General features: G+C 39.2%; 5 protein-coding genes across 5 annotated transcripts; 4 read left to right on the top strand and 1 right to left on the bottom strand.

Annotated features, from left to right (window-relative positions):
- Positions 1 to 430: 430 nt before the first annotated feature.
- LOC117780061 (probable multidrug resistance-associated protein lethal(2)03659) lies at positions 431 to 5,751 on the top strand. Its single transcript, XM_034616442.1, has 6 exons — positions 431 to 498; positions 1,233 to 1,475; positions 1,533 to 3,488; positions 3,818 to 5,021; positions 5,078 to 5,494; positions 5,554 to 5,751. Exons 1-6 carry the CDS (start codon positions 431 to 433, stop codon positions 5,572 to 5,574), a joined length of 3,909 nt encoding a protein of 1,302 aa, XP_034472333.1. The 3' UTR covers positions 5,575 to 5,751.
- A 373-nt stretch (positions 5,752 to 6,124) lies between these two features.
- On the top strand, positions 6,125 to 11,474 carry LOC117780062 (probable multidrug resistance-associated protein lethal(2)03659). Its single transcript, XM_034616443.1, is given in 9 exon segments — positions 6,125 to 6,603; positions 7,115 to 7,298; positions 7,300 to 7,358; positions 7,416 to 8,497; positions 8,500 to 8,535; positions 8,538 to 9,282; positions 9,508 to 10,711; positions 10,768 to 11,184; positions 11,250 to 11,474. Coding segments are annotated over 9 exon segments (3,822 nt in total). The 5' UTR covers positions 6,125 to 6,535; the 3' UTR covers positions 11,277 to 11,474.
- Positions 11,475 to 13,023: 1,549 nt separating this feature from the next.
- LOC117780632 (uncharacterized protein C1orf50 homolog) lies at positions 13,024 to 13,859 on the top strand. The gene is made up of 4 exons (XM_034617241.1): positions 13,024 to 13,136; positions 13,201 to 13,358; positions 13,412 to 13,573; positions 13,638 to 13,859. The coding sequence occupies exons 1-4, from the start codon at positions 13,079 to 13,081 to the stop codon at positions 13,815 to 13,817; spliced, it is 558 nt and encodes a 185-aa protein (XP_034473132.1). The 5' UTR covers positions 13,024 to 13,078; the 3' UTR covers positions 13,818 to 13,859.
- A 331-nt stretch (positions 13,860 to 14,190) lies between these two features.
- Positions 14,191 to 16,903, top strand: LOC117781454 (protein hook). The gene is made up of 7 exons (XM_034618217.1): positions 14,191 to 15,046; positions 15,111 to 15,237; positions 15,295 to 15,858; positions 15,917 to 16,035; positions 16,102 to 16,154; positions 16,221 to 16,397; positions 16,461 to 16,903. Exons 1-7 carry the CDS (start codon positions 14,280 to 14,282, stop codon positions 16,697 to 16,699), a joined length of 2,046 nt encoding a protein of 681 aa, XP_034474108.1. The 5' UTR covers positions 14,191 to 14,279; the 3' UTR covers positions 16,700 to 16,903.
- An 841-nt stretch (positions 16,904 to 17,744) lies between these two features.
- On the bottom strand, positions 17,745 to 20,082 carry LOC117781134. The gene is made up of 3 exons (XM_034617862.1): positions 19,944 to 20,082; positions 19,031 to 19,342; positions 17,745 to 18,959 (listed from the first exon to the last, which is right to left on the bottom strand). Exons 1-3 carry the CDS (start codon positions 19,990 to 19,992, stop codon positions 17,830 to 17,832), a joined length of 1,491 nt encoding a protein of 496 aa, XP_034473753.1. The 5' UTR covers positions 19,993 to 20,082; the 3' UTR covers positions 17,745 to 17,829.
- Positions 20,083 to 22,558: the final 2,476 nt, after the last annotated feature.

The following is a 22,558-nucleotide window of genomic DNA, read 5'->3' as shown; positions in this document are numbered from 1 at the left end:
TCGTAATAGATAAGCAAGCACGTAAGTTAGACAATATGGCAGCACTGCTGTTCGCTGTCAACAGCTGTTGCCAGAATTTTACAGAGAACTTTATCTCTATTTTATTTTTAGTGTTGTTTTGAGCTGCGGACTGAGTACTTGTTGTTCACAAATAAATTGGATGAAATTTGTATTGTGTGTTTTGTTTTGATTTAAATTTGCAAACATTTGTATAAAAACCAGCGATGATAAAATAAGAGTTAAAGTGTGCATAATCTGTGATAAAATTATACAAATTTGCGTCTGATGTTCTTATCTGAAATGTGATGTAAATGTGGCTAAAAGTTTATTATTTCGTCATTTGTTTGTGTAGTGAACCATTCTAAAATTCGAAAAATAACTTATTGAAATTTTTTTTCAAACTTAAATACGTTTCAAAAAAAATTTCAAAATGGCAGCTGATAAATTGGCGCCTAATCCTCGCGAGACTGCAAGTTGCATCTCGGCCCTAATGTTTTGGTAAGTCAAAGTAGACATTTTAAATAATTTTCTTATTGAATTAAGGGGGAACTCTTCATTTCGATTAAGGGGAACTTGACATTTGTAACAAATGTCGCAATACGGTTTTTACAACAAAATCTAATTGGTTTCCCACCCTACAGAGCTTATTTCCGCTTTGTGGTTTCTGTTTTGAGTCATTTGTGGGCTATAAACATAAATCTGACAATCAAACCTGTTTGCTCTTATTTTAATATAAATAATTTTAGCATTTATACTTTTTCTAAAGCTACGAATTTATATCCCATTCTTTACGTCCATTTTTCTTAAAATAATTTCGTCACTGTATTGAAATTTTCAACTTGACATATTATTCTCATTTTGACACAATAACTGTTATTTTGCAAATTTTTTTTGGTATGCGACTTTAGTTGGTATACTCTATCTCATATCAATGATAAGATAATATGCCTTTTTAACTGGAATCTCTAATTTACTGAAAGTGAAAAGATTTTCACAGAAAACGACTTTTCATCAATAAAATAAATAAAATACCAACTCCATTTAAATTTTCCAATTAAAAAGAGTACCAATAGCTCAATTTTCTTACAAAGCTTAAGCCGTTAAGTTTTACAATGTCGCCACTTTCATCGTCGTCGAGGCGCTGAGCACACCATGTCCACCCTTGATTAAAATGATTTAAAACTAAATTTGCAATTATAATTTTAGGTTCATATTATTTAACTTTACTTTAGCTTTGCACTGCCTATATTGTTTAAGGGAAGGAAAACTACATTGGGACCCAATGATCTATATGATGTGCTCAGCGAGCATAAAGGAGAAAAACTAGGAGAGAGATTATTTCAAGCTTGGCAGGATGAGGTCAAGAAGAATAGACGTAATCCAAATAATGGCATGCTTAGAGTAATATTGAAGGTTTTTGGCTGGGAATTGGTACTATCTGGCTTTGTAATTGGTGGACTCGAATTGGGATTGAGGTAAGTCCCATTATAAGTATAAAACGAGTGTCGAACTAAAAGTATTTTCATTCTTAGAGCAACTATGCCACTTCTTTTGGCGGGGCTAATATCGGAGTTTGCCACAAATGGAAATGGAAACAGTCTCAATGCTCAGATTTATGGAGCCGTCTTGGTGACCTTTATAGTAATGGGTGTGCTTCTCTTCCATCCCTTCATGATGCACATGATGCATCTGGCGATGAAAATGAGAGTCGCTGTCAGCTGTGCCATTTATCGCAAGGCTCTTCGTTTGAGCCGTACCGCACTTGGAGGCACAACAACGGGGCAGGTGGTGAATCTGGTGTCCAATGATCTGGGTCGTTTTGATCGTGCCTTGATTCACCTCCACTTTCTATGGCTGGGACCACTGGAGCTGTTGTTTGCCTCGTACTTTCTCTATCAACAAATCGGAGTCGCCTCCTTTTATGGCATTGCCATCCTGTTGCTCTACCTGCCTCTCCAGACGTATCTCAGCAGATTGACCTCAGCTCTAAGACTGAAGACTGCTCTTCGAACAGATCAAAGGGTGAGGATGATGAACGAGATCATAGCTGGGATTCAGGTGATTAAGATGTATGCCTGGGAGATGCCCTTCGAGAAACTGATTTCCAGCACACGAGCCAGCGAGATGAGAGTCATCAGAAAAGTGAATTACATACGAGGAGTAATGCTTTCCTTTGAGCTTACTCTAGGCAGGATTGCAATCTTTGTCAGCCTCTTGGCATTTGTCCTGACAGGAGGTCAATTGACAGCGGAGAGAGCCTTCTGTGTGACGGCATTCTACAATGTCATGCGTCGTCCGGTAACAAAATTCTTTCCCACTGGCATGACCCAAGTGGCCGAATTATTGGTATCATTGCAAAGGATAACAGAGTTTATGCTACGGGATGAAACCGGTGACCAGTTGCTGGAAGGCGAAGTGGAGGACAATAAAAAAGCAGCTGAGAAGAAGAATCTTCTAAATAATGGCATTTTACCCGTCGCCAGTTCTAGTGACATGCTCGTTGAGATCAAGGATCTGAGAGCACGTTGGAATGTGGAGCACACTGATCCCATTTTGGACGATATTAATATAAAGCTGCAGCGACAACAGCTCGTAGCAGTCATAGGACCAGTCGGAGCCGGGAAGTCCAGTTTAATTCAGGCCATTCTTGGCGAGCTTCGTGCGGAGACAGGATCTGTCAAGTTGCATGGAAGATGCTCCTATGCGGCACAGGAACCTTGGCTCTTTAGTGCCACTGTGCGGGAGAATATTCTTTTTGGCCTGCCCCTGGACAAGCAACGCTATCGAACTGTGGTCAAGATGTGCGCTCTGGAACGGGACTTTGAGCTGTTGGATCAGGGAGACAAGACAATTGTCGGAGAGCGTGGAGCATCTCTCTCTGGAGGGCAGAGAGCCCGCATAAGTCTGGCACGTGCTGTCTACCGAAAGGCGGATGTCTACCTCCTCGATGATCCTCTCAGCGCCGTCGACACCCATGTGGGACGTCATCTCTTCGAGCAATGTATGCGAGGATTTCTACGCAATCAGCTCGTCATCTTGGTCACACATCAACTGCAGTATCTGGAGCACGCCGACCAGATTGTCATCATGGACAAGGGTAAGGTAACGGACATTGGCACCTACGAACATATGCTCAAGAGTGGCCAGGACTTTGCCCAGCTCCTTACCCAGCAAACACCAGAAGAGACTGAAGAGGAGGTTAAGGACCCGCAGGCTGCTGGAGATTATAATGGAAAAGCCACGTCGTATTCCCGCAACAATAGTGTGGAGAGTCGGGATAGTGTATCTTCCAGTGTTGCCGACTCACTGATTGCCCAGGAGAAGCCCAAGGAAGTTCAGGAATCTAGATCTGCAGGGAAAATTGGCTGGGACATGTATCAGAAATACTTTGCAGCCGGTTGCAGTTGGTTTGTGTTCCTCTTGGTTGTATTCTTGTGCATTGGCACGCAGGTAATGGCCTCTTGGGGAGATTACTTTCTGTCCTACTGGTAAGTCAAGTTTAAATTTTTTTATTCACAATTTGTAAGAAAAACGGTGCTTAACAGCAATAATATTTACAGATAAAAAAAAAAGGTTTTTTCTCACTTAATTAAATATTGTAATAATATTGTATTGTACCCACAATGCAACGATAGGCATGACAAAAAGTCTATTTCGAATTCAGATTCAGCAAATGATAACAGTAGTCTTTTAAGCGGCCAATTACACCTGTAATGCCAACAGAGTTTAAGCTAAAAAGCTTACAGAACTCTAACAATTTTGGAACATCACAATTCCTAATAAAATATACTTTACTTTTGGAATCTCTTTTTGGCAGGGTGAAGAACAACTCCTCCTCATCGATTGACATCTATTACTTTGCCGCCATCAATATAGCATTGATTCTCTTTTCCGTATTGCGTACTATTCTGTTCTTCAATGTGTCCATGCATTCCTCGACTCAACTGCATGACTCCATGTTTCGAGGAATTACACATGCTGCCATGTATTTCTTCAACACGAATCCTTCGGGAAGGATATTAAATCGTTTCGCGATGGACCTGGGACAGGTGGATGAAGTATTGCCCGCCGTAATGCTGGACTGTATACAGATCTTCCTGACTTTGACAGGGATTATAACTGTTTTGTGTATTTCGAATCCTTGGTATCTAATCAATACCTTCGCCATGCTCTTATCCTTTTACTATATACGTGATTTTTACCTGAGTACGTCACGTGATGTAAAAAGACTGGAGGCTGTTGCTCGTTCTCCGATGTACTCCCATTTTGGAGGCACTCTGAATGGTCTTCCCACGATAAGAGCGATGAGGGCGCAGAGAATGTTAATTTCGGAATATGATCATTATCAGGATAATCATTCCATTGGTTATTACACATTCCTTTCGACAAGTCGAGCATTTGGATATTATGTGGATTTGATTTGCGTGATTTATATATTAATCATAATATTAAATAACTTCTTCAATCCTCCCGAAAATCCTGGACTAATTGGTTTGGCGATTACACAGGCCATGTCTATGACTGGGATGGTAAAAGGGGGAATGAAGCAATCTGCAGATTTGGAGAATTCTATGACCTCCGTGGAACGTGTGATCGAGTACAGACACTTAAAAGCTGAGGGAGAATTTTCGTCACCAACAGGCAAGAAACCACCTGCAAACTGGCCAGAGCATGGACAAATTGTAGCCGATGAATTGAGTCTACGATATGTGCCAGATCCGCACGCCCCTTATGTACTTAAATCTCTCAACTTTATTATCCAACCATGTGAAAAAGTCGGTATTGTGGGACGCACTGGAGCAGGAAAATCTTCATTGATAAATGCACTATTCCGTCTATCTTATAACGATGGTTCTATCTTGATCGACAAACGCGATACAGAAGAATTGGGCTTACATGATCTGCGAAGTAAAATTTCGATTATACCCCAGGAGCCCGTACTTTTCTCTGGCACGATACGATATAATTTAGATCCATTTGAACAATATGCGGACGAGAAATTGTGGCAGGCTCTTGATGAGGTAAGAGATAACAAAAATTCAGTTGAGCAGACCTCACTATCTCTCATAATCTCTAGGTTCATCTAAAAGAGGATATATTCGAGTTGCCAGTGGGACTGCAGAGTACCATTTCCGAGGGTGGCTCCAATTTCAGCGTGGGTCAACGACAACTCCTATGTCTGGCACGTGCCATTCTCCGGGAGAATCGAATTCTCGTTATGGATGAGGCCACCGCCAATGTGGATCCACAAACTGATGCACTTATTCAGACCACCATCAGAAATAAGTTCAAGGACTGCACGGTACTGACAATAGCTCATCGGCTACACACTATTATGGATTCGGATAAGGTGCTCGTCATGGATGCGGGAAGAGTTGTTGAGTTTGGCACACCCTACGAACTTCTCACTTCTGCGGAATTCACAGTTTTTCATGATATGGTCAAGCAGACTGCCAAATCAACCTATGAGAATCTCGTACAGGTTGCAAAGAAGGTAACATATTATTTATATTTTATCGATTTCATTTACTTAAAGAACTTAAATTATTTTAGGCTTTTAAATCAGCTCAATAATGTCGAAAGTTATTGTCTAAAGGCCAACAAAGTAGAATGATTTTTTTTTTAATGCGTGTTTGCTACATGTAAAGTAGTATATGTTTTCTTAATTTTGTATGTACTTACAATGTGTGTTAATTAAAAATCAATTGCAATGAAAATGAATTTCTGTAAAGTAAATCTACTTATTTTCTATACGACTTTATATTCGTAGTTCAATAAAATACAATGTAAATCTAAAAGAAAGAAGACAATCTTATTCTATATAATAAAATATTGGATATAAAATCAAGTAATTATCACGCAACTTACTTTATTTTAAAAAATCTCTAATTAACTAGCTTATAATAGTTAATTAATACTATTTAAATTTAATATGAATTAAGTACGTTATTATTATAAGGACCACCCACTCTTATGCTCATTTAATGTCAAAACGTATACGTAATAGATAAGCAAGCACGTAATGAGTCGATATGGCAACACTGCTCCTACTGAGAGCGTTGGCCATCAGCTGTTCCTACAGCTGCTGCCAAAGTTTCACAGAGAGCATTTTCTCTATTTTGCTTTTAGTTATGTTTTGAGTTGCGGACTGAGTATTTCTTGTCCACAACTTAATCAAATGAAAAGGTTTGAAATTGTTGTTGTAAATTAAAATTGCAAAGATGTAAGTAATATACCAGCGAAGATATTAAATGATTGTTTGTTATATGTGTGCAAAATGTGTGATGAAATTATGAATAATTGCCATCTGGCGTCTGATGTTCTTATCGGAAAAATGATGTAAATGCTACAAAACGTTTGCAATCTTTAACATAACAAATATAAGTGATTCTATCAACTCGTTATTTGTTGGCGCAGTGTATTATTTAAAAATTATAAAAAATTCTGTGTTCTTTTTTTTTAAATTCTGATACTAATTAAAAAATATCAAGTAATATTTTAATCGAATAAATATTTAAGCTGAGTTCCTTCAAAGATGAAAGCTGATAAATTGGCGCCTAATCCGCGCGAGAATGCAAATTGTATATCGGCTTTAATGTTTTGGTAAGTGGAAATCACATTTGATGATTTAGGATTTCATGACCAGGAAACTTTCCATGCTCTACCATAAGTCTTAACCTTCAAAAATTTAAAGTCTGACAGTAGTAAAAAGTTGTTCTATCTGTTATCAATGATAAGATAATATGCATTATTTGTTTATCAGTTGTAATTATACAATAATTGTGTGTCTTTCACGCAATACAAATATATAATTAAATTACATGTTACATGCTTTTCATTTGTAAAAATAAATATGACCTTGACTTACAGAGTCAATTTATTTCGATAAGAACTACCAAAGGCATGTTTGTTTTTATTTATTTTTATAAATTTTATTATTATATTTGAAAACAACAAACATAATTTAGGTCTTCTGGTTCTTTAAAATTTTGAATTAAGTTTATCTAATGCAAAGGAAAAAACTAATTGTCAAGATTTAAATTATTGACATTAATATTGTAAATAGTTTTTAATTAATTTTCTTAACTATAAATAATTTGATTAATTGTTTTAGCTTTGCACTGCCTATATTGTTTAAGGGAAGGAAAACTACATTGGGACCCAATGATCTATATGATGTGCTCAGCGAGCATAAAGGAGAAAAACTAGGAGAGAGATTATTTCAAGCTTGGCAGGATGAGGTCAAGAAGAATAGACGTAATCCAAATAATGGCATGCTTAGAGTAATATTGAAGGTTTTTTGGCTGGGAATTGGTACTATCTGGCTTTGTTATTGGTGGACTCGAATTGGGATTGAGGTAAGTCCCATTATAAGTATAAAACGAGTGTCGAACTAAAAGTATTTTCATTCTTAGAGCAACTATGCCACTTCTTTTGGCGGGGCTAATATCGGAGTTTGCCACAAATGGAAATGGAAACAGTCTCAATGCTCAGATTTATGGAGCCGTCTTGGTGACCTTTATAGTAATGGGTGTGCTTCTCTTCCATCCCTTCATGATGCACATGATGCATCTGGCGATGAAAATGAGAGTCGCTGTCAGCTGTGCCATTTATCGCAAGGCTCTTCGTTTGAGCCGTACCGCACTTGGAGGCACAACAACGGGGCAGGTGGTGAATCTGGTGTCCAATGATCTGGGTCGTTTTGATCGTGCCTTGATTCACCTCCACTTTCTATGGCTGGGACCACTGGAGCTGTTGTTTGCCTCGTACTTTCTCTATCAACAAATCGGAGTCGCCTCCTTTTATGGCATTGCCATCCTGTTGCTCTACCTGCCTCTCCAGACGTATCTCAGCAGATTGACCTCAGCTCTAAGACTGAAGACTGCTCTTCGAACAGATCAAAGGGTGAGGATGATGAACGAGATCATAGCTGGGATTCAGGTGATTAAGATGTATGCCTGGGAGATGCCCTTCGAGAAACTGATTTCCAGCACACGAGCCAGCGAGATGAGAGTCATCAGAAAAGTGAATTACATACGAGGAGTACTGCTTTCCTTTGAGATTACGCTGGGTAGAGTCGCAATCTTCTCCAGCCTCTTGGCCTTCGTGCTCACAGGAGGACAATTGACAGCAGAGAGAGCATTTTGTGTGACGGCCTTTTACAACATCTTACGTCGGACAGTGAGCAAATTCTTTCCCAGTGGCATGTCCCAGGTGGCCGAATTATTGGTATCCTTGAAAAGGATAACACAGTTCATGCTACGGGAAGAGACTGATGCCTTTATGCTAGACCAAGAAGAGGAAGAGGACAAGAATGAAGCTGAGGAGAATAATCATTTAAGGAATGGCAAGCAGCCCTTGTCCTCCGCCAGCTTTACTGATATCGTCGTTGAAATCAAGGATCTGAGAGCACGTTGGAATGTGGAGCACACTGATCCCATTTTGGACGATATTAATATAAGGCTGCAGCGACAACAGCTCGTAGCAGTCATAGGGCCATTCTTGGCGAGCTTCGTGCGGAGACAGGAAAGTTGCATTGCTTATGCGTGCCACTGACAAGCAACGCTATCGAACTGTAGTCAAGATGTGCGCTCTGGAACGGGACTTTGAGCTGTTGGATCAGGGAGACAAGACAATTGTCGGAGAGCGTGGAGCATCTCTCTCTGGAGGGCAGAGGGCCCGCATAAGTCTGGCACGTGCTGTCTACCGAAAGGCGGATGTCTACCTCCTCGATGATCCTCTCAGCGCCGTCGACACCCATGTGGGACGTCATCTCTTCGAGCAATGTATGCGAGGATTTCTACGCAATCAGCTCGTCATCTTGGTCACACATCAACTGCAGTATCTGGAGCACGCCGACCAGATTGTCATCATGGACAACGGTAAGGTAACGGACATTGGCACCTACGAACATATGCTCAAGAGTGGCCAGGACTTTGCCCAGCTCCTTACCCAGCAAACACCAGAAGAGACTGAAGAGGAGGTTAAGGACCCGCAGGCTGCTGGAGATTATAATGGAAAAGCCACGTCGTATTCCCGCAACAATAGTGTGGAGAGTCGGGATAGTGTCTCCTCCATGGGTTCAAGTGTTGCCGACTCACTGATTGCCCAAGAGAAGCCCAAGGAAGTTCAGGAATCTAGATCTGCAGGGAAAATTGGCTGGGACATGTATCAGAAATACTTTGCCGCCGGTTGCAGTTGGTTCGTGTTCCTCTTGGTTGTATTCTTGTGCATTGGCACGCAGGTGATGGCCTCTTGGGGAGATTACTTTCTGTCCTACTGGTAAGTCAAGTTAACATTTATTTATTTACAATTTGTATGATAAACGGCAATAATATTAACAGATTTAAAAGAACAGGAACTTTCTTTCTCACTTAATTAAAATTTTCAACCTGCAATCACGGGGGAATCCCCCTTTTCTGTTTCTCTCGAAATAAAAAAATTGTAAGATCTAATCAATTAAATATATTTTAATGCATTTCCTCTATTTTCGATTCTCTCTTGCAGGGTTAAGAATAACTCCTCCGCCTCTCTGGATATTTATTACTTTGCCGCCATCAATATAGCGTTGATTGTGTTTGCCTTATTACGTACGATTCTGTTCTTCAGTGTGTCCATGCATGCCTCGACTCAACTGCATAACTCCATGTTCCGGGGGATTACACATGCTGCCATGTATTTCTTCAACACAAATCCTTCGGGAAGGATATTAAATCGTTTCGCGATGGACCTGGGACAGGTGGATGAAGTATTGCCCGCCGTAATGCTGGACTGTATACAGATCTTCCTGACTTTGACAGGGATTATAACTGTTTTGTGTATTTCGAATCCTTGGTATCTAATCAATACCTTCGCCATGCTCTTATCCTTTTACTATATACGTGATTTTTACCTGAGTACGTCACGTGATGTAAAAAGACTGGAGGCTGTTGCTCGTTCTCCGATGTACTCCCATTTTGGAGGCACTCTGAATGGTCTTCCCACGATAAGAGCGATGAGGGCGCAGAGAATGTTAATTTCGGAATATGATCATTATCAGGATAATCATTCCATTGGTTATTACACATTTCTCTCGACTAGTCGAGCCTTTGGCTACTATCTGGATCTTTTCTGCGTCGTTTATGTTCTCATCATTATTTTAAATAACTTTTTCAATCCTCCCGAGAATCCAGGACAAATTGGCTTGGCGATTACACAGGCCATGTCCATGACTGGGATGGTGCAATGGGGCATGCGACAGTCTGCTGAACTGGAGAATTCTATGACCTCCGTAGAGCGCGTGATTGAGTATAGGAACTTAAAAGCGGAAGGAGAGTTTACATCAGCTGCTGGAAAGAAACCAACGTTAAATTGGCCAGAAGATGGGGAAATTGTAGCTGATGATTTGAGTCTACGATATGTGCCAGATCCTCAATCTCCCTATGTACTTAAATCTCTCAACTTTATTATCCAACCATGTGAAAAAGTCGGTATTGTGGGACGCACTGGAGCAGGAAAATCCTCATTGATAAATGCACTATTCCGTCTATCTTATAACGATGGTTCTATCTTGATCGACAAACGCGATACAGAAGAATTGGGCTTACATGATCTGCGAAGTAAAATTTCGATTATACCCCAAGAGCCCGTACTTTTCTCTGGCACGATACGATATAATTTAGATCCATTTGAACAATATGCGGACGAGAAATTGTGGCAGGCTCTTGATGAGGTAAGAGATAACAAAAATTCAGTTGAGCAGACCTCACTATCTCTTATAATGTCTAGGTTCATCTAAAAGAGGATATATTCGAGTTGCCAATGGGACTGCAGAGTACCATTTCCGAGGGTGGCTCAAATTTCAGCGTGGGTCAACGACAACTCCTATGTCTGGCACGTGCCATTCTCCGGGAGAATCGAATTCTCGTTATGGATGAGGCCACCGCCAATGTGGATCCACAAACTGATGCACTTATTCAGACCACCATCAGAAATAAGTTCAAGGACTGCACGGTACTGACAATAGCTCATCGGCTACACACTATTATGGATTCAGATAAGGTAATGGTATTGGATGCTGGTCACATTATTGAATTCGCCGCACCTTATGAACTTTTAACGGGATCCCAAAGCAGTGTTTTCTATAGCATGGTTATGCAGACGGGAAAGACAACATTCGAGCACCTTTTGAAAATAGCAGAGCAGGTAAAACACAAACAATCTAATAAAATAAGCAATTTACACTCAGTTTCATTTTATACCACTTGCAGGCCTATGAAAACAACAAACTCGATTAGTCGGAGTAGTTAACGGATGATAATTTTGTAAAGAATAACCATATATTTTTATATAGAAACTCTTATACTATTGCTGGAATGCATTTACTAGTTAATAATTTGAAACAGCAAAATATTTTTCAAGTGTCCAGGTAGCTTGGAGGATACAACGATACACAACTATTTATTGTTCTAAATAAAACAACTAAAGAAATCGAATTGTGTGTTAATTCCGGGATTTTCTAATCAATGTTAATCAATGTGATCAATGTTAATAACACAAGTACGCGCGGCTGCCACACTTGGCGTTTTGTGCCAAAACTTGCTTTTGTTTATCCGTTGGCGCAATGATTTTTGGTTTAATTAATCAAGAGTTTCTTGAAAACTATTAAGAATGTAATTTAGCTCTAATTTTTTTCACTACAAACAATATAAATGTATTGTACCATTGGTCTGATATTCTCAATGTTAATGTTAATTTAAAATATTTTATTATTTAAAGACATTTTTATAGACATGAGTTAAAAACAGGTATTAACGCCGGAGCCGGTACCGGAACCGTTAACCGAAACTAACCGTTTCATTTTTAGTACCGGAACTGAAACCGTAACCGAATGAAAATTATCTGTCAAGAACCGAATACCGAAACGTTTGTACCGGTACGGTTGTGGTTAAAGAGTTGACCAAGTTCCAACTGTCATAGCTTGATCAAAACTGAACCAATTTTCAAGCGGAATGCCAATTTAATCATGATTTGGCCTCTTAATTCATTCTTCATTCAAATTTTGTTCATTTAGAAAATTTAATTATTTTCGACCAAGATTCGATTTCGATGGTTAGGTTCCCTCTTTGAATTTTTGAAAATTCAAAATTTTAAATCTTAAGTTTTAACTTTTAATTAACTCCTTGTATCGTATTTAGTATAAAACAACACTTTAAACTTGATTCTGAGACCTTTCATTTTTTTGTAAAAAATCATGTGAAATTGTACAAAAATTTTGACTTGTAAAGTGACTAATTCCAAAGTCTGACCAACTTCAAACTGTCATAACTTGATCAAAACTGACCCGATTTCAAGTAGAATGTCATTTTGATCATGATTTGGCCTCTTAACTCATTCTGCATTCAAAAATTTTTTCCCTAGGGGTAGCTATTTATTTCGATGTCATATTTATTATAAAACGACATCTTAACATTTTATAATGTTTCAAAATTGATTTCTTGTACCGTTACGTACCTGTACTGATACCGAAACCGAAAGACAAAAGTTGAAATAGAGCCCTAACCGATATTTGTTTCTGTATGATTCCCTGGTTAAAAAATTTCGTTTTGCAAATAATTAGGTTGTTTTATAAGAATTGGGTAATTTCCATTAAATTGGTTTTTTAATGATACTGGGTCTTTTTTTAGTGAAATTGGCTCTTTTTAAACATTTTTTTGGCGCTTTTTATTTTTATAAACGGCATCCGTTCCAAAATGCGAATAACATTATGTTAACATTTTGATTACGATTTATCATATTTTTTGCCGAAAAACAGATGTCTAACGAAAGTTAGTTTAAAAATATATATATTAATATTATAAGCAATTATGAATATGAATATGGAAGCAAGTTTACTTAATTAATAAATGTACCATTATCGTGGGGTTTTTTGAATCAACCCAGAGTCGCTTTTGGTTGGAAAATTAATCGGTAACCACAACATATCGGAAGTATCGAATCGAGTTCATCACTAAACACATGTTTTTTTTTGTTGTGTAAACACTACTATCTTTCGGATTATAATAAATTAATAATCTTCTCCTTTATCGATGACTCTGTAATGAAAAGGACTGCAACAATGGATCAAAAGCTTACTTACGAATCAGCCATTAAAAAAGGTAATAGTCTAATCGGGCTTTATGATATTTTTAGAACTAAATTTTGTTTTAATTTCGAATGCAGCTCAATTGGTGGAGAGAAATCCACAATTTCAAATAGATCCGCTGCGTGTTTCTATGCATGATGAAACTGATATTATCCACTTAGCTCAACAAATACAACTAGCTGATAAACAGCTAAAGAATAGCACAAGTCAAAAATTAGTTGTTATTCTGGATCAGGTAATGTTCTTATCAATAATTAGCAGACAGTTTGTAATATGAGCTTATTTTAGATTAAAATGCTGCAAGCGCAGGCTATGAACATACTTCAGGAATCTAACGAGAGTCAAGCTCTTCACAGTGCCGCATGTAATTTTACTAAAAAGCCTGGTCATATCTATCATCTGTATCAAAGGTCAACAGGCCAAAACTATTTTAGCATGCTGTCGCCAGAGGTAGTCTTCTAGTGTTGTTATATTATTATCTTTACATCGTCATATTTGTTTTTATTTTTTGTAGGAATGGAATCATTCGGTAGACCAGACTTTTAAGGGCAGTTACAGACTCGAGTTTGATTTAAGCTGGACACCAGTAGATAAAATAAGAGAGCGTGATGATAAACTCAAATGGGTGGAGCAATGTATGAAGAGTGGATGTGGCACAACAGCAGCTATCGATTTTAACATGGCAACTAATTAAGACTTTTATTTTATGTTACAAATAAATTGTGTCTGCTAAAAGGAAAATTCATTTATTACAAATATCGGCGAATTAAAATTCGCCGAAAATTCTAATTCGCCACTTCTTCAAACGATAACATTTGCTTGAACTAACTACACTCTCTTGAGAAAAGACAACTCGATACATCGATACATCATGTGCAATAAGTAGGCTGATTTAAATAAAAACAAATGAAATATTTAGATAAATTTAAAAACAGATATGACCAAATCGCATGTAAATATCTGCAACGGAATCCCTCTACTTGACAAATTCAACGGATATAGTTATCGATTTGTCGATAACTGATAGGTAAGCAGTCGACTTTCATCCCTATCGTTGGCTGCAGCTGTTTTGTTTACTGTGCAACAGCTGTTTTATTTTTATCTGTGAAAATTTCTAATTTCTGTTTGGTTTTGTCATTTTTATTTAACGTATACGATGTCCAGTCAGAACGGAATGTATTATAGCCTACTTGAGTGGTTCAAAACACTCAATCTGAATGCACCACATGCAAATGCTGAGGAGTTGGCCGATGGAGTTGCACTCGCCCAGGCTTTGAATCAGTTTGCACCTGAATCGTTTACAGATTCGTGGCTGTCGAAGATTAAATCGAGCGCTGTAGGCATCAATTGGCGCTTGCGTATGAGTAATCTGAAAAAAGTTGTCGAGGGCGTCTATGAATACTACACGGATGTGTTGAATTATACGCTACATAATAATTTCTTAAGACCGGATGTGCAGGCAATTGCCGAAAAGTGTGATCTCACGGAGCTGGAGCGCCTGCTGCAGCTGGTGCTGGGTTGTGCAGTCAATTGTGCCAAAAAACAGTCCTACATCACCGAGATCATGTGCCTGGAAGAGGAACTGCAGGCGAACATTATGCGGGCACTGCAAGAATTGGAAACCTCGACACGTCAGGCATCGGAAGGAGGCGTTGTCAGCTCGCTTTCCCGAAATTCCCTTAGCGGCATGCTCGATGGCAGTGCCAAGGCGTTGCAGCTGCAGGATGAACGCGATGCCATGGCCCAGAAATGTTTCGAAACCGAGAAGAAAATGTTGCTATTAATTGATGAGAAAACCAATTTACAGCAGGAGTTGCAAAAGGTGCAGCAGGAATTTGCACGCCTGGAGCACAACACAATTGGCGACGATGGCGTTTCACTGGGTCCCATACAAGCAGGATCCGTACGTTACAATGAGCTGAGGTCTGCACTAATATCTTTATATATTTTATTATAAAATTATTAATTTAATTTCTCAACATCTTAGGCGACAATTGGACTTGGTGAAGGAGGAACTATTGCAGTCTGAGGGCGCTCGTGAAGATTTGAAGATTAAAGCGCAGCAACAGGAGACGGATTTGTTGCACATGCAGCAGCGCATAGATGATCTAATGGTATTTTTACATGATTCTCATTAGAGATTTCAAGATGATTTATTTTTGGTCTTATAGAAAAGCACCGCGGTGCTGACAACTCTTAAAGATGAAGTAGACGTGCTGCGGGAATCAACAGATAAGCTAAAGGTGTGCGAGGCGCAACTGGAGACGTACAAAAAGAAATTAGAGGAATATAATGACCTGAAGAAGCATGTAAAAATGTTGGAGGAGCGCAGTGCCGACTACGTACAACAAAACGCACAATTCGAAGAAGACGCCAAACGTTATGCCAACACAAAGGGCCAAATCGAACTCTTTAAAAAAGAGATACAGGATCTACATGCCAAACTAGACAATGAAAGCAGTAAAAATGTAAAGCTGGAGTTTGATAACAAGAATTTGGAGGGCAAGAATCTAGCACTACAACGTGCTAAAGATAGTCTGCTCAAGGAAAGGGACAATCTGCGTGAAGCCTTCGATGAACTCAAATGTGGACAGTTGTCAACCAACTCGGGCAGCATAACAGGCACAACGATGTCGCGGGAATTGCAACCGTCAGCTATGATGGACAAAATACAACGCCTAGAGGCGGAGAACAAGGCGCTGCGCGAGGGACAAGGTGGACAAACAGCATTGGCGGTAAGTTGAACTACTTAAAAATGGCATTTTAAATTACTAACAAATATTTTTAATACAGCAACTGCTGGATGATGCAAATAAACGTTGCGAGCATCTGCGCGAACAATTGAAGACGGCCAATGAACGGATTCTCTCCTTATCGCATGCCTCACAAAGCGATGATCCTATATTAAAGGAGTAAGCACACGATTTTCAATTTTAAATAAGCGCTTAATTCATTTACTTAAATTTTTTATACAACAGAAATGAATTCAGCAAACAAATCAAGCAGCTAATGGAACTGAATGATCAAAAAAGTATGTGGGAAATGTTTTTATATTTATGAATATAATAAAATTTATTGTTTTTGATGTATTTGACAGCTTTGCAAATCGAGGAATCTGCTACACAAAACTCAACACTGCAGTGCAAAGTCACACAACTGGAGTCAAGTTTGGCAACACGGGAGCAGGAGGTTTTGGCCTATGAAGTCAAGTACCGCAAATGTGTGGAAAGGGCTAAGGAAGTCATCAAAAATATAGATCCGCGCATAGCCAATGGTTTGTTTAAGGAATTGAAATAAATTGATCATACTCTTACCATTTTAAAATCCAATTTCATAGTAATAGAAGCCAGTGCACTGGAAAAGAGCGTCGATGTGATTGAGGAAGAAGCAAAACCTAAGATGAGCGGCATGGAGGAGCAGCTGATGACGACAGCTTTCTATAGATTGGGCATAAATGCCCAACGTGATGCTGTCGACTCGAAATTGGCCTTATTAATGAGTTCGGGACAAACATTCCTGGCGCGTCAGCGTCAATCGGCGCCACGTAAATCATTGACAACAATGAAATCCAAGTAGTTCTTAATTAAGCAACTTTCGTTTTTTGATTGCATAAGTTCAATTGTTGCACCGTTCGTTTGAAATATTTATATGCATATCCAATTAACACAAAGCAATAATATTATATATTTTTAATTTATACTCGATATATATACATTGGGGTATCTAAGAAAGTTACCTAAAATAAACGTTTATCTAAGTTAACACACACATGTTTTAAATCAAACTAAGAATGTAGATTTCTAACATTATTGTAGTTTTAATTTAGTATTTGATACATTTTACGCAAGGTTCTGGACACAACAAAAATAGTCTGGCATATTAATTATAATCGGGATAGTATGGTTTGTCTTTCTACTTATAGTCTTTTTAGCATTGGCACACGTGAATAATGCATTTATAAATTCTCATCTCGTGTTTTTGAATTTCCAGCGATGGACGAACTAAAAGGGGGCTGATGGAACCAGGGACTGTAAGTCATGATTATTTTGTTTGTTTTTTTTTAAGAAAAAAATCATTCACTTATAGTAAATTTAAAAGAGCGTGAAATATACCAATATTCTTCTTCAATGGTAATAGCAATTATATTACCAGAGTATAATCTATGCATTTTCACCATGATTTGCAAAATCACGATTTGCATTAATTTACTCTCCAAATAATGATTAATTTTGAGTATACCTGACTTAATTAAAAAAATTAACAAAAATTAATACTTTCGAGATGAATAATAATAATTATTTCTTGAATTTAATTTTTAGCTTAAAAATATATATAAGCAGTAATATCTTTGGAAAGATAAAATTACAACTTGAATTTTATTTTTGAACAAATATAATCATTTTTTTTACAAACAAAAAATAAATCAAGAAATAATCTTTGATTTATGAGATTTATTTGTTTTTTTTTGCTTAAAAATAATGATTATTATACTAGTTATACAGTTATAACAATAAAAATGAATAGTTTTGTAATTATTATAATCAAACTTATAATCATTACAGTCCCTGGATGAAACAACTGCATCCTAATCATCATAGGTATTCATAACAAAGCAACAGTCTACATACATACATATCCATATATATATATTATATATACTTAGTACATAAAAGCTATACCAACGAACTGTACAAGGCCGCTGTGATCTACCAGGGCCGCCACATGCTCTCATCGCATCCCTGCTGGCCAACAACCTGTTGTGCCCGGTACTCCTCCTCCTGTCGCAGCCGCAGCGCGTGTCTAGCGGCACTGCTTGTCTGTGGACTCGCATCCAGTGTCTCATTCTCATTGGAACCGATGCCGCTTTCGGATCGCGGCGAGGATTGCTGCGTTGCCGGTGCCGACTTGAGCTCGGAGACACCTGAACTGATCGACGCGGCGGCCGAGGAGGATGCCACCGAGGCGGGTCTCTCGGTGAGCATTGCTGCCACCGTTGTGTTGTTTGCCACACTGTTGGCATAGGCAGCTGCTGCAGCGGCTGCCACATGCGCCGCCTCAATGCTGCCCGCAAAACTGGGACTCAATTTGCCAGCGAGATGCGGTTGCAGACGTTGCAACTCAATGAGTCGCTCAAAGTCCGTGCGCGTGGCAATTGGATCCACCATTGGCTGGGCACTTAAGCCCAATGCTGCCGCAAGTTGCACGTAGTGCGGTGGCAACACCAAGACACCATTGGTGGCGCCACCCTCGACCTTCAGCTGTTGCTTGTACTGCTCCAACACATTGACACACACCACCTTGTTGGCCTCGTGCTCGTAGCTCAATTCGATGGAGCCAATGGAGGCAATGGAACCAATAGAGGCGCCATTGGAAGGAGTCTGTTGTATCACGGGTTGATTCAACACTTGCACCTGCGTCGTCGTCTGTTGTTGACCTCGATTGTTGTTCTCGTCCTGTGTGGCAAGTGTAGTTGTCGACTGCAACACGCGCTGATCGTTGCACACTAAAATCGGGGTCTCTCCCAGCTTCAGTCCCTTGCTGTAGTCCAAGGGGTTGGAGTCCTGACTGCTGTAATCCAAGGAATGCTCTTCGGCCTGTGTCTGTGGCTTCTTGATATCAAAGCAGGTGCTGCTGCTGTTTGGACTCTCCGAAGTTGTCGGGCAAATCTCCACATCAATCTCTGCTATGCATTGATCCAAGTGTCGCAGCAGTCTGGCCTTCGACCCTGGTTCCGCCAACGTTGGCATGTTTCCCATTGGCGGTGGCTCCGGCGTGGCCAAATAACGTGCCACTTCCCGTGCACAATCCGTGTAACCAGCACGATATTTATTCACAGCTGCTGACGGAATGACGAAGCATAAAGATTAGCTAAAATCAAACCCGGATCAATGTGAATTTCCAACTTACTTGGATCATCCAGATTGCGATGCCGCTGAAAATGACGCACTGTAAGCTCCAAAATGTCCGCTTTCTCCAATTTCGTATGCTTCGCTTGGCCTTCACCGTTCTTGGCATTCTGATGCTTTGTCGACTCCAAGATGAGGGCCTTCAATATGGCCAGGCTCTGATTGATGCGGGCACGTCTACGCTTCTCCATGAGTGGTTTATTCGTACGTTTGCTTATGTCCTGCGACGAGGTTACATTTTGTGAGGAGCTCACCAGTCCAATGGATTTGATGCCACTGCCATTGGTTGAGCTGGAGGCGGAGAATCCGAGGCCTAAACCCAAAAAATATCCACCAAAAAAAAAAATATATGTGTTTTAAAAAAAATTATAAAATATTTTTTTATATCATATATTTGTGTACTCATTAATATATTTAATGTCGACTAAAAAATACGATTCTCCTTTGATTAGTTTTGGTTACTAATCTGTTACTGTTCCGATATAGCTTTATTTTTGCCAATTTTATTGTTTCGAATATCTAAATTTATTTTTCCTTCTTTGGCAAATAATAGACAATTCAGATTGGATCAAAAATCAATAGCACTTGAACTTTAATCAAAAGCATATTATTTTATTAAAGCTCATAAAGTATGTTTCATAAATTTTTCAGAAATTAGAGTTTGGAACAAGTATAATTTCCTTAAACTGAGTTATACTTCGAGCAGAAAATCTAACAATTTGGTGTTAAACTAATTTTAGAAAACTAAGTTAATTTATCATATTCGTATGTAAAAATAAAAATTACTTTTAAATCTTGATATATTAAAAAATAAACAAAATTTTTTAAATTGTCTTTTTTATTGTAGTTAAGTCTAAATTACTATACTTTATTTTGGGTTTTGAAACACATTAGAAAGTCAAATGAGTTTTTACCCGCTGTAGATTTATTTTTGGTGTAATCCTTATCACGTTTTGCTGTCATTTTGTCATTTTTACAGAACTCAAATGAATTCCTCACACGCGCTAACTGATTGATCAATTAAAAGAAACTGCGTTCTCAGTTTTGCCGTTGGGTTGTTGTTTCAAGTTGAAAATTTCCAAAAACCAGAAAATTACGTCTTTTTTCGTTGATTGTGCGGAAAACGGACAAAAAAGCACGCAATAATAAATGTCGCGAGAAGAGCAAGTGATTCGAGACGTCCGCACTGCTCGAGAATAAACCGAGTACTGAGAAGCCGAACCGAACAAAACTGAACAGAACTGAACTGAAACAGAAACAGAACAGAAGCTAACGGTAAGCGTAACGGTGAAAGGTACTTCGACTTTTCGTTTTTACTTGACTGCTCTCCGCCCCCCGCGACGCTTATAACACCCCCCGTACAAAATTTGCCAACTGAATGGCTTGGGTTGACTCGCCACAGCCATCGCCATCGCCATCGCCATTTCCATCGTCGTGTGGCGCAGCAACCAAAGCAGATTGGAGTCAACCAACAATAAAAACAAGAACAAGAACAGCAGCAGCAACAACAACAACGGCAACAACGACAACAACAACGGCGGCAACAGCAACGCCTGGCTGACTGCCTGGCACGTTAATGGTGGTTGTGGTAATGGTTGCCACACACACACACACATATACACTGACAGACGACACACATACACACAGAGCAAAGCTTTAACGACGATGACGGCGGCGGCATGTTGCCAGTTGTGGGCGGTTGGGCGTTGGCAAATGCGGCAAATGTCAGCCAGTCGACGTGCCGCCAACGACAGTCAGACAGACGGCCAGCCTGACCATGTCTGGCTTTGGCGAGCACAGAAAGTTCGCACGTACGCGCCCCACACACACACATACACACACACACCCTGACAAGCCCTCATGCACACACACTGGCAAACAAATCAATTCGTTTAGGCACAAATAGGATATCCCAGCAAACATTTCGCATGAGTTATTTAAAGTTTATAAATTTTTTTATTTAGTTTATCTTAAGGATTGCATATTAAATATTCAAATAAGGCATTAATTAAAATATGCTTTTTAGCTGTAAAAAATTGGCCACAGTGAATTAAAGAAAAAATTTTTTATGGGCTAAGCTAATTTCAGTTTGGAATATTTAAAATGATCAAATATGCTTTATAGCTTTATATTAAGCTAATCATACTCTGAGCTAGCAACAACAACAGTTCTTCGCTATAATTCATGTAAGTCCACAAAAATTGATAAGTGATGTTTTAATTGCAGATTTATGTAAATAATTCGAAATATTAATGTATATTTTGTAAAGTTAACTTTCTTTATTTTCTAGAGTATTGTTTCAGAAATCATATTTAAATATAATTTTTCTTGCTGCGCCTCGACTACAAGAAAACTTGTGTATTGGGTGGCCTGCGCAAACGCCATCAGGCAGCCAGCGAGTTAGCAATGGTTTTGGCCTGCGGGCTGCATGGGGCATGTAGGCGTTGGGTGTGAGAAAGTGTGTGTCTGTGTGTGTGGAGATGCTGACGATGACGGCTGCGATTGTGGGCTCGGGCTCGGGCTCGGGGTCGGGTCGGGGTCGTTGTGCCATTCGGCTACCCACATTGAAATCATAACACCAACGAGGCGAAACTTTAGCGCCGCAGCAGTCGTGGCAAATAATAAGCCAGGCGACAGCAATTTCTGTAGCAGGGGCATCAACACCAGACGTAGACCATCCTGACAGCAGCAGGGACTATTAGATAAATACGACAACGGTTTGTGGGGTGGGCCATTCCTTTTGGATAGCTATCACAGTGACAACGACAGCGACAACGGCAGCTTTGACGTTGACGCTATGGGCAACAAAAGGCGCAAATTGCAGAGATATGCTTTTAAATTTGTAGATTTCGATCAATGCGTTTACTGCAACAACGATACTCTGTGTATTTTTAATGCTTGCCCTAAAAAGTATGCTACGCTTCTTTAATATGACAATCTTAAGCTAACCTGCTAATTGATTATCGATAATTATTCTCTCTTCTGGATCAGAAGTTCTGATCGAACCTGGAAGTGTTTCATATTTAAATTCCGTTAACTTAACTAGATTGACATTAACATATGAAAATATTTCAGAGACAAGCAAGAGAAAAATCTTGTATATCAATTAGTAATTGCAGGACAGCATACGAGGTGAATAACACAACAGCTTGTTTCTTTTTTTATTGCTTCTTATTTTGTGAACTTTCGAAGCGACAAGAAGCAGCTACATACATAAGTGAATACATAAATTAAATTGAAATTTAAGACAATATTTTAATTTTTTATATTGGATAAATGGCGGAAACTTTAACAATTTAACATTAACAATGCAGTTTGAGGGCAAACAAATAGGCCGATTAACCACCGCGTGGTATTTCGTTTGTGAATTACTTAATTACTCAGCTGTTGTTACGCATTTCTAGTCGTAAGCAAAATTGGTAATTAGCGTTAGCCGCTTGCTGTCATGTCTGTGACTCTTGCTCAAACGCAACCGAAACGACAAACTGTCGAACTGTCCAAGTGTCGAAGTGTCCAACTGTCAGTTGCT

Source organism: Drosophila innubila (assembly GCF_004354385.1).
Source record: "Drosophila innubila isolate TH190305 chromosome 2L unlocalized genomic scaffold, UK_Dinn_1.0 4_B_2L, whole genome shotgun sequence".
NCBI classification, from domain to species: Eukaryota; Metazoa; Arthropoda; class Insecta; order Diptera; family Drosophilidae; genus Drosophila; species Drosophila innubila.
Note: the sequence above shows the minus strand (reverse complement) of the source record. Positions and strands in the feature narration are given on the sequence as shown.

Coding starts and splice junctions, on each gene's coding strand:
- LOC117780061 (XM_034616442.1), top strand. CDS start 431: ATGGCAGCTGATAAATTGGCGCCTAATCCTCGCGAGACTGCAAGTTGC. Junction 3,489..3,817: donor GATTACTTTCTGTCCTACTG/GTAAGTCAAGTT, acceptor TCTTTTTGGCAG/GGTGAAGAACAACTCCTCCT. Junction 5,022..5,077: donor TGTGGCAGGCTCTTGATGAG/GTAAGAGATAAC, acceptor CATAATCTCTAG/GTTCATCTAAAAGAGGATAT.
- LOC117780632 (XM_034617241.1), top strand. CDS start 13,079: ATGAAAAGGACTGCAACAATGGATCAAAAGCTTACTTACGAATCAGCC. Junction 13,137..13,200: donor CGAATCAGCCATTAAAAAAG/GTAATAGTCTAA, acceptor TTTCGAATGCAG/CTCAATTGGTGGAGAGAAAT. Junction 13,574..13,637: donor TTAGCATGCTGTCGCCAGAG/GTAGTCTTCTAG, acceptor TATTTTTTGTAG/GAATGGAATCATTCGGTAGA.
- LOC117781134 (XM_034617862.1), bottom strand. CDS start 19,992: ATGACAGCAAAACGTGATAAGGATTACACCAAAAATAAATCTACAGCG. Junction 19,343..19,943: donor CAAAAATAAATCTACAGCGG/GTAAAAACTCAT, acceptor TTTTGGGTTTAG/GCCTCGGATTCTCCGCCTCC. Junction 18,960..19,030: donor TCGCAATCTGGATGATCCAA/GTAAGTTGGAAA, acceptor TTCCGTCAGCAG/CTGTGAATAAATATCGTGCT.
- LOC117781454 (XM_034618217.1), top strand. CDS start 14,280: ATGTCCAGTCAGAACGGAATGTATTATAGCCTACTTGAGTGGTTCAAA. Junction 15,238..15,294: donor AGCGCATAGATGATCTAATG/GTATTTTTACAT, acceptor TTGGTCTTATAG/AAAAGCACCGCGGTGCTGAC. Junction 16,036..16,101: donor GATGATCCTATATTAAAGGA/GTAAGCACACGA, acceptor TTTATACAACAG/AAATGAATTCAGCAAACAAA.